The sequence below is a fragment of the Mastomys coucha genome, unplaced genomic scaffold (genome assembly GCF_008632895.1).
Source record: "Mastomys coucha isolate ucsf_1 unplaced genomic scaffold, UCSF_Mcou_1 pScaffold21, whole genome shotgun sequence".
Lineage (NCBI taxonomy): Eukaryota > Metazoa > Chordata > Mammalia > Rodentia > Muridae > Mastomys > Mastomys coucha.
The window spans coordinates 11,589,305-11,600,776 of NW_022196904.1; the positions used below are offsets into that span (position 1 = coordinate 11,589,305).

The following is an 11,472-nucleotide window of genomic DNA, read 5'->3' on the forward strand; positions in this document are numbered from 1 at the left end:
CTACTATTGTGTGCTGTGTAATGTGTGCTTTGAGCTTTAGTAGAGTTTCTTTTATGAATGTAGATGCCCTTTGATTTGGAGCATAAAAGTTCCGAATTGAGAATTCATCTTGTTAAATCATAACTTTGATGAATATGAAGTGTCCCTCCTTATCTTTTTTGATCACTTTAGGGTGAAAGTCGATTTTATTTGATATTAAAATGGCTACTCCAGGTTTTTTTGTGGGACCATTGGCTTGGAGAATTGTTTTCCAGCCTTCTGTTCTGAGGTAGTACATGTTTTTGTCACTGAGGTGGTTTTCCTGTATGCAACAAAATGTTGGGTACTGTTTACATACCCAACCTGATGGTCTATGTCTTTTTATTGGGGAATTGAGGCCATTGATATTAATAGATATTAAGGAAAAGTAATTGTTGCTTCCTGTTATTTTTGTTGTTAGAGCTGGAATTCAGTTCATGTGGCTATCTTTTTTTAGTTTTGTTGGAAGATTACATTTTTGCTTTTTCAGGGATGTAGTTCCTCTCCTTGTGTTTGAGTTTTCCATTTATTCCTCTTTGATGGGCTGGATTTGTGGAAATATATTGTATGAAATTGGTTTTGACATGGAATACTTTGTTTTCTCCACGTTTGTTGATTGAGAGTTTTGCTGTGTTGGCATTTGTGTTCTCTTAGGGTCTGTATGACATCTGCCCAGGATCTTCTAGCTTTCATAGTCTCTGGTTAGAAATCTGGTATAATTCTGATAGGCCTGTGTTTGTATGTTACTTGACCTTTTTCCCTTATTGCTTTTAGTATTCTTTGTTTTGTGCATTTGTTGTTTTGACTATTATGTAGTGGAAGGAATTTCTTTTCTGGTCCAGTCTATTTGGAGTTCTGTATGCTTCTTGTATGTTCATGGGCATCTCTTTCTTTAGGTTAGGGAAGTTGTCTTCTATAAGTTTGTTGAAGATATTTACTGGCCCTTTAAGTTGGAGGTCTTCACACTCTTCTATACCTATTATCCTTAGGTTTGGTCTTCTCATTGTGTCCTGGATTTCCAGGGTTAGGATCTTTTTGCATTTTGCATTTTCTTTGACTGTTGTGTCAATGTTTTCTATGGTATCTTCTGCCACTGAGATCCTCTCTTCTGTCTCTTGAATTCTGTTGGTGATACTTGCATCTATGTTTCCTGACTTCTTTCCTAAGATTTCTAACTCCAGAGTTGTCTCTTTTTGTGTTTTCTTAATTGTTTTTACTTCCATTTTTAGGTCCTGGATTGTTTTGCTCAATTCCTTCATGTATTTGATTGTGTTTTCCTGTAGTTCTTTGATGGATTTTTGTGTTTCCTCTTTAAGGGATTGTACATCTTTACTTGTGTTCTCCTGTATTTCTGTAAGGGAGTTATTCATGTCCTTTTTAAATTCCTCTAGCACCATTGTGAGATATGATTTTTGATCCAAATCTTGCTTTTCTGGTGTTTGGGATATCCAGGACTTGCTGTGGTGGGAGTACTAGTTTCTGATGAAGCCAAGTTGTCTTGTTTTCTGTTGGTAGGATTCTTGCATTTGCCTTTTTCCATCTGTTGATTTCTGGTGTTAGATGTTCTTGCTGTCTCTGACTAGAGCTTGTTCCTCCTGTGGGTCTCAAAGCCTGTGTCAGTTCTTCTGGGAGATCAGCTGGCCTCTGGTAAATCCTGGTCACAAATGGGTGAGTCCCTGGGCTAAAGCACTCCCTAGAGGCAGGCTCTCCACTTGCAGGGAAGGCACAGAGAGGATTGCAGATCAACCACTGCCACTCGGAGCCTGAGAGGATCCTGTCTCTGCCACTCTGTGACTCCCCTGCAACCTGTGAGGCCTGTGCTTCTTGGCCTTAGAAAGCCCTAGAACATGCTTTCTTATTGTTTTCCACAGCATGCCTGTATCCTGATAAGCCAAACTAGACAGATCCTGGACTAAAAGAATCTCAACAAATTTACTATGGCTTTCCAATGTAATAAATTAGTCCATCTGAGAAAAGCACATCTTTGGAGGTTCACACATGGAACTCTAAGTCTACCTATGTCAAGGTCCTCTTCACTTTATTGATGTACTTTTATTTTCATTCCTTCTTTCTAAAAATCTCCCCAAAGTCTTGTGTGTCAGATGGCAGGATAATCCTAACATGTGGTGGCTTAACTCTTGCTGAAAATAAAACTTCATCATAGTTCTGGAGGCTGCAGGTCTCACATCAGGGCATTGTCCAGCTTTTCTTTTTTGCCTGCAGATGGCAGGCTTCTGCTTCTGGCCTTAGGTCATCTTCCATTTGTGGCTCTGATTATTGACTTCTGAACATACCATCAAACGTTATTAATCACCCAAGTACTATGTCCAGTAAACATACACTGAAGTAATGAGGGCTGGGAATTTTGAAATTTGCCAGTAGATATTTCCTACACATGTCTTGATTGTGGTATTGCCTTTAGAAATGTCTTCTCAATGAATCCGTTGATGAATGAGGGTGAACATCTCTCGAGTTTGCATTTCCTGCAGTGTCTAAATATGGAATTATAATGACTACAATTGTAAGCAGAAAATTGTTGTTTGGAGGTTAAATCCAGATTCATCTCACCAACTTGAATGATTGAGTCTTCATGGTAAAGCTGACAAAATAGCTCTCCAGAGGCAATAAAACATAGTTTACTTGTGTCTCAGAAGAACAATTAAAGGATATTGGAAAATTGTTCTAGTGAATTACTCCTGGCTAAGGACAGTCTAACACTTAATACAGCTTTTTAATGTTTTATGATTTAGGGAATTAGGTTGTCTAGTGGTAGATAATGAAATTGGTTTTAGTATTAATCTTTGATTTGCTCATACTTATATGATTCAAAAATGGCACCAATCTGATAGAGGAATTGAGAAGATAAATATTATCTTTACATATTTTTTCCTTTCAAAATTGTTTCCAGACATGTCCATTTCATCATCCTCTATAACAAAGTAGTGAAACAAGTGGGTAATGAAATTTGTGTGCCCCATCAGTGACCTGATTTCCAGAGGTACATGGCTTACTGGCTGTTTCCCACTAGTATAAGAAAATTAATCCCCAAGAATAAAAGCTGTCCTCAAATGCAAAAAATTATATGCTACATAGGATAATTAAATTACAAAAGACTAATGAAATTTGACCAATATTGTGACAGAACTTTACTAAAATTACTGTATGCATATATGTGTGTATTATGTATATATGTATGTATGTATGTGTGTATATATGCATTTCTCCTATCTTCTATGCTGTAGGACAAATAGTCTTTGTATTTGGAAGAGATTAAGCCCAAGTGTGGTCTCATACTAGAAGAATCTTCCCAGAAAAGCAAAATCATTGATTATCCACATGGAATTTTGACTTAAATTCTATTCCATCTGTTATGTCTTGTCTCTGCTAAAGCTTTTGCTTGTCAGTTTACTTATTCCTATGCTATTAACAGGGATACTTCATTCCTTTAGGTATTTAATAACAGACATTTAAGTTCATATACTATTTTACCTCTGCCAAATTCTGACACATTATAGGAAATCTAAGAACAGACTAATTCTCTTAAGTGAGACCTTCATATCTAGTGCAGAGAAATATGACTCTACATAGCATGGAGTGCAGGAGTCTGAGGGCATCTGGCAACAGCATTGCATTCTTCCACATGCCTTGATCTTTAGTGTATAGATACCCTCTTTCTTTTGGATAGTGGTGACAGATCATTATGCTTAAATCTGTGTCAAAATTTCCTATTATGAGGATACTATGAATACTGGATTAAATACACTCTGGTAACTAATTTGACTTTATGTTATCTACGAAAACTCCTGATATCTTTATATTTTTGGTTGTGAGCCTAGCCTTTAACGGCTGAGCCATCTCTCCAGCCCTCCTGATATCTTTATAATGTGAGTATACAAATCTCACACTCTGAAGCAGAGGAGGACTGAAGGTAAAGGCTGAAACATTCAAATTATGGGTAAAGAAAATTAATCCCACAAATCTTTATTTTCTTCATTTATGCCAATGTTTTTATTCATTGTTAAATATCTGGTAACTGAAACTTTTATTCTTCTACTCTGAGTTCCATCTCACATGTCATTACCTAATAAGGTCTGAGTGAGGCTTAAGGTCTGATTCATTCTGGCAATATTACTCCAGAACTGTACAGCTATGAAAGTGCATACACACAAAATCTGCTTCCTGCATAGAGAGTTGGCACAGAAACAGAGAATACTGAGATTCCCCTTACAGGATAGATATCTAAGAAAGAAGAGAGGGGTCATGAACCTAACATAAACTAAACATAGTTTGGCAAATACCATAAGATTTTAACACTAGAGAATTTTCTTAGTCCTTTTGTGGTCTACTATAGGCCTACACTGAAGAAGCAATTATGACATCTTCAACACCTTTTCCAATAGTTAGTGTAATTTTTGTGGTTCTATTGTTATCATTTCAGATACATATTTTATCTACTGCATTATACTTTTTTATATTTTAAAGTTAAGAATTATAATAGAGGGAATTTCACAACGCCTCAAATAATCATGACTACTTTTCCATTTTTTTATTGAAGTTAATCAATCACAACCATCTCCAATCCCAAGATTATCTCCCAGAATAAATCAACTTTTCAGAGTGTCTGAAGCCCAAATCTTCTCCACAAAAAATGTTCCCATGTCATATCTGTGAGAAGCTATCAGGGATGAGCAGCGACTCAGTATATTCACAACAACTTCTTAGAGATTCATTGGCACAAGAAGCCCTTCACATGTTCTGAGTAATTCTGAAACTATACAATCTCTTTACCTTTTCTCATGAGCTTCAAGCCATTAGTAACCACATCTTCCGTGACAAAACTGAAAGTGGACATTTTGTTTTCTTTCATGGCTTGGAAGGAGCTGTACTTGAGGACCAGATCCAGCTCATCTTCTTCTAATTTTTTCCCTAGGAATTCACAGATCTTCTTTATGGTTCCCTTTGTGTCCTAAAAGAAGAAAAAACAGAAATGAGAGTGATAAACAGATAGCCCTGAGAGAACAGATGCGAAGAAGGGATTTGTATATAGGGGATGAGAAAAGGGATGTGAAGAAAGGGTATCAGTAAATGAGAGAGCATGAGTGAGGTTTAGGCAAGAAAAGGCAGGGTCTCATAGAACCAAGGTTAAGCTTAAACTTACTTAGTAGAGGATTATGATCTTGAATTTTAGTCCCTACTGCCTCCATCTTCACATGCTGTGGTCACAGGTGTGTGCTGACACAGTCACTAAGTATACTAAGATTTTTTTCTTTAAGATAGGGCTTCACTATGGAGTCTCAAGTCTTGACAGTATTCCTGAGGCTAAGGAATGCTAACAAAAGGGGACTTAGCATGACTGAACTCCCGAAGAACCAACAAGCATTTGAAAGAGTGGGATGCAGATATTTGTACCTAACCAATAGACACATGCAGTTGACTACTGTTGTTGAATTAGGGAGGTTGAAGGAATCTAAGGAGAAGGGTGACCTAGTAGGAGGCCCAGCAGTCTCAATTTATCTGTACTCCCAGGATCTCTCTAAAACTGCACCACCAAGAAGGCAGCATATACCAGATGATATGAGGCACCAAACACACATAGAGTACAGGACTGCCATGTCTGTGTTCATCCAGAAATGATTCAATATTCCTTAAGAGACTGGACACCCCATTGTGTTTAGAGGTCACATGGGGTAGTGTGTGGGGTCATCTATGTCTAGACAAGGGGGATGAGGAGTAGGTATAGGATGTGAAACAGTTGGAGGATGGATGGGTGGAGGGAATAAAATATGGAGTGTAAAAAAATTAATTAGTTATAAAAAGTAAAAAAACAAAAATATGTTAATACTGAGTTGTATATTTTAAAATAAATTTAATTAGTTTAATAAAAACATATAATGTGGAGTTTCTAAGACGGTAGCAGCGAGCTGGGAGACACAGGCCCCACGAGTCCCAGGGGAGTGGCAGGGCAACAGGGACAGGATCCTCTCATCTTCCAAGTGACAGAGGTGGATCAGTGACCCTCTCTGCTCCTTCCCTGCAAGTGGAGGGCCTACCTCCAGGCAGACCCTTAACCCAGAGACGTGGGTGAGAGCCGCCATTTTCTCTCCAGTGAGTGTCTAAGATGGGAGCAGCCAGCAGGGCAGCACAGGCCCAAGAGTAGCAGGGGAGTTGCAGGGCAGCAGGGACATGACAAGCTCTAGTCAGAGACACTAAGAACATCTAACATCAAAAATCAAGAGATGGAGAAAGGCAAACCTAAGAATCCTACCAACATAAACCAAGACTACTTGGCTTCATCAGACCCTAGTACTCCCACTGCAGCAAGTCCTGAATATCCCAAAACACTGGAAAAGCATGAATTGGATCTAAAATCATATCTCACAATGCTGATAAGGGAACTTAAGAAAGACATGAATAACTCCCTTAAAGATATACAAGAGAATACAGATAAAGAGGTACAAGCCCTTAAGGAGGAAACAAAAAAAATCCCATAAAGAATTATAGGAGATCACAAGTAAACAAGTAGAAGCACTTAAAGAAAAAACTCAAAAATCCCTTAAGGAATTGCAGGGAAACACAAACAAACAGGTGAAGGAAGTGAGTAAAACCATCCAGGACCTAAAAATGGAAGTCGAAACAATAAAGAAATCACAAAAGGAGACATCTCTAGAATTAGAAATCTTAGGAAAGAAGTCAGGAAACATAGATGCAAGCATCACTAACAGAATACAAGAGATGGAAGAGAGAATCACAGGGGCAGAAGATAACATAGACAATATTGAGAGAACAGTCAAAGAAAATGCAAAAAGCAAAAAGACCCTAACCCAAAACATCCAGGAAATCCAGGACACAATGAGAAGGCCAAATCTAAGGATAATAGGTATAGAAGAGAGTGAAGACTTCCAACTTAAAGGGCCAGTAAATATCTTCAACAAAATTATAGAAGAAACTTCTCTAACATAAAGAAAGATGCCCGTGAACATACAAGAAGTCTATAGAACCCCAAATCAACTGGACCAGAAAATAAATTCTTCCTGCCACATAATAGTCAAAGCACCAAATGCACAAAACTAAGAAAGAATACTAAAAGCAGTAAGGGAAAAGTCAAGAAACATATAAAGGCAGGCCTATCAGAATTACACCAGACTTCTCACCAGAGACTATGAAAGCTAGAAGATCCTGGACAGATATCATACAGACCCTAAGAGAACAAAAATGCCAACACAGACAACTATACCCAGCAAAACTCTCAATGGAGAAAACAAAGTATCTCATGACAAAACCAAATTCACACAATATATTTCCACAAATCCAGCCCTTCAAAGAGTAATGAATGGAAAACTCCAACACAAGGAGGGGAACTACATCCCTGAAAAAGCAAAAATATAATCTTCCAGCAAAACTAAAAGAAGATAGACACATGAATGGAATGCCAGCTCTAAATATAAAAAAAAAAAAAAAAAAAAAAAAAAAAAAAAAAAAAAAAAAAAAAAAAACCAAAAAACAAAATAACAGGAAGCAACAATTACTTTTCCTTAATATCTATTAATATCAATGGACTCAATTCTCCAATAAAAAGACAGACTATCAGATTGGGTACATAAACAGGACCCAACATTTTGTTGCATACCTCAGTGACAAAGACAAAGACTACCTCAGATTGTGTACATAAACAGGACCCAACATTTTGCTGTATACCTCTGTGACAAAGACAAACACTACCTCAGAATAAAAGGCTAGAAAACAATTCTCCTAGCCAATGGCCCCAAGAAAAAAGCTGGAGTAGTCATTCTAATGTTGAAAAAAATCGACTTTCATCGTAAAGTGATCAAAAAAGATAACGAGGGACACTTCATAATCATTAAAGGTATGATCTACCAAGATGAACTCTCAATTCTGAACTTCTATGCTCCAATTGCAAGGGCATCTACATTCATAAAAGAAACTTTACTAAAGCTCAAAGTGCACATTACACAGCACACAATAGTATGGGAGATTTCAATACCCTACTCTCTGCAATGGACAGATCATGGAAACAGAAATTAAAAGGACACAGTGAGACTAACAGAAGTTATGAAACAGATGGATTTAACAGATATCTATAGAACTTTTCATCCTAAAACAAAAGGATATGCCTTCTTCTCAGCAACTCATGGTACCTTCTCTAAAATTGACCATATAATTGGTCACATATCAGGCCTCTCAACAGATACAAGAAGATTGAAATAATTCCTTGTATCCTATCAGATCACTATGAACTAAGGCTGCTCTTCAATAACAACAGAAACAATAGAATGCTCACATACATGTGGAAGCTTAACAACACTCTACTCAAGGATAACTTGGTCAAGGAAGGAATAAAGAAAGAAATAAAAGACTTTCTAGAGTTTAATATAAATGAAGCCAAAACATACCCAATCTTATGTGACACAATGAAAGCAGTCCTAAGAGGAAATCTCATAGCTTTAGGTTCCTCCAGAAAGAAACTGGAAAGAGCATACACCAGCAATTTGACAGCACACCTTAAGGCAGTAGAACAAAAAGAAGCAAGTTCACCCAAGAGGAGTCAAAGGCAGGAAATAATCAAACTCAGGGCTGAAATCAACCAAATAGAAACAAAAAGAACTATACAAAGAATCAACCAAACCAGGAGTTGGTTCTTTGAGAAAGTCAACAAAATAGATCAACCCATAGCCAGACTATCTAGAGGGCACAGAGATAGTTTCCTAATTAGCAAGATCAGAAATGATAAAGGAGACATAACAACAGACACTGAGGAAATCCAGAAAATCATGATATCCTCCTACAAAAGCCTATACTCAACAAAATTGGCAAACATGGATGAAATGGACAATTTTCTAGACAGATCCCAGGTACCAAAGTTAAATCAAGATCAGATCAACGATCTAAATAGCCCCATATCTGCTAAGGAAATAGAAACAGTCATTAATAGTCTCCCAACCAAAAAAAGCACAGGACCAGATGGGTTTAGTGCAGACTTTTATCAAACCTTCAAAGAAGACCTAATATCAATACTCCTCAAACTATTCAACAAAATAGAATATGAAGGCACTCTACCCAATTCATTCTATGAAGCCACAATTACTCTTACACCTAAACCACACAAAGACGTAACGAAGAAAGAAAATTTTAGACCAATTTCCTTTATGAACATCGATGCAAAAATATTCAATAAAATTCTGTGCCCCAGTGTAGGGGAATGCCAGGGCCAGAAAGTGGGAGAGGGCAGGGTGGCAGACATGGGGAAGTGGGAGGCAACAGGGGTTTGTTTTTGTTTGTTTGTTTGTTTTTTGGAGGGGAAACTGGGAATGGAGAAATTTACATGTAAATAAAGAAAATATATATATAAAAAAAAATTCTTGCAAATCGAATCAGAGAACACATCAAAACAATCATCCACAATGATCAAGTAGGCTTCATCCCAGGGATGCAGGGACGGATCAATATATGGAAACCCATCAATGTAATTCACTACATAAACAAACTCAAGGACAAAAACCATATGATCATCTCATTAGATGCTGAGAAAGCATCTGACAAAATCCAACAACCCTTCATGATAAAAGTCTTGGAAAAATCAGGAATTCAAAGCTCATATTTGAACATAGTAAAAGCAATATACAGTAAACCAGTAGCCAACATCAAACTAAATGGAGAGAAACTTGAAGCAATCCCACTAAAATCAGGGACTAGACAAGGCTGCCCACTCTTTCCCTACCTATTCAATATTGTACTTGAAGTTTTAGTCAGAGCAATTAGGCAACAAAAGGAGATCAAAGGGATACGAACTGGAAAGAAGTCAAATTATCACTATTTGCTGATGATATGATAGTATACTTTAGTGACCCCAAAAATTCCACCAGAGAGCTCCTAAACCTGATAAACAACTTCAGCAAAGTAGCTGGATATAAAATTAACTCAAGCAAATCAGAGGCCTTCCTATATACAAAGGATAAACAGGCAGAGAAAGAAATTAGGGAAACAACACCCTTCACAATAGTTATAAATAATATAAAATACCTTGGTGTAACTCTAACTAAGCAAGTAAAAGATCTGTTTGACAAGAACTTCAAGTCTCTTATGAAGGAAATTGAAGAAGATCTCAGAAGATGGAAAGATCTCCCATGCTCATGGATTGGCAGGATTAATATAGTAAAAATGGCCATCTTACTGAAGGCAATCTACAGATTCAATGCAATTCTCATCAAAATTCCAACTCAGTTCTTCACAAACTTTGAAAGAGCAATTTGCAGATTCATCTGGAACAACAAAAGACCCAGGATAGCCAAAACTATTCTCAACAATTAAAGGAAACTCTGGTGGAATCACAATCCCAGACCTTAAGCTGTACTACAGAGCAATTGTGATAAATACTGCATGATATTGGAACATTGACAGGCAGGTAGATAAATAGAACTGAATTGAAGACACAGAAATGAACCCATGCACCTATGGTCACTTAATCTTTGAGAAAGGACCTAAAACCATCCAGTGGAAAAAAGACAGCATTTTCAACAGATGGTGCTGGCTCAACTGGCAGTTAACATGTAGAAAAATGCAAATCGATCCATTCCTTTCTCCTTGTACAAAGCTCAAGTCCAAGTGGATCAGGGACCTCCACATCAAAGCAGATACATTGAAACTAATAGAAGAGAAAGTGGGAAAGAACCTCGAGCAAATAACCACAGGGCAAAATTTCCTGAAAAATGCCAATAGCTTCTGCTCTAAGATCACGAATTGACCAATGGAACCTCATAAAGTTGCAAAGCTTCTGTAAGGCAAAAGACACTGTGAATAGGACAAAATGGCAACCAACAAATTGGGAAAGATCTTTACCAACCCTATATCTGATAGACGGCTAATATACAACGTATACAAAGTCTAAGAAGTTAGCCTCCAGAGAACCAAATAACCCTATTAAAAATGGGGTACATAGGTAAACAAAGAATTCTCAATTGATGAACACCGAATGGCTGAGAAGCACCTAAAGAAATGTTCAACATCTTTAGACATCAGGGAAATGCAAGTCAAAACCACCCTTAGATTCCACCTCACACCTGTCAGAATATCTAGGGTAAAAAACTCAGGTGACAGCAGATGCTGGAGAGGTTGTGGAGAAAGAGGAACACTCCTTCATTGCTGGTGGGATTGCAAACTGGTACACCACTCTGGAAATCAGTTTGGCAGTTCCTCCGGAAATTGGACATACTTGTACTGGAGGACCCAACTATACCACTCCTGGGCATATATCCAAAAGATACTGCAACATGTAAGAAGGACACATGCTCCACCATGTTCATAGCAGCCTTATTTATAATAGCCAGAACCTGGAAACAACCCTGGTGCTCCTCAACAGAGGAGTAGATATAGAAATTGTGGTACATCTACACAATGGAATACTACTCAGCTGTTAAAAACAATAAATTTATGAAATTC

The 11,472-nt window shown here is 37.5% G+C and overlaps 1 protein-coding gene across 2 annotated transcripts in view; it reads right to left on the minus strand.

Moving 5' to 3' along the window:
- Positions 1-11,472, minus strand: part of LOC116100378 (bile salt sulfotransferase 1) — a 31,002-nt gene that overhangs the window by 3,957 nt on the left and 15,573 nt on the right. Inside the window, exon 5 of one of the 2 annotated variants that reach the window (XM_031384186.1) lies at positions 4,807-4,984. The exons of the other annotated variant lie outside the window; for it this stretch is intronic. Coding sequence (XP_031240046.1) covers positions 4,807-4,984 — 178 coding nt within the window. The remainder of the gene's footprint in view (positions 1-4,806; positions 4,985-11,472) is intronic. 2 annotated transcript variants of the gene reach the window in all.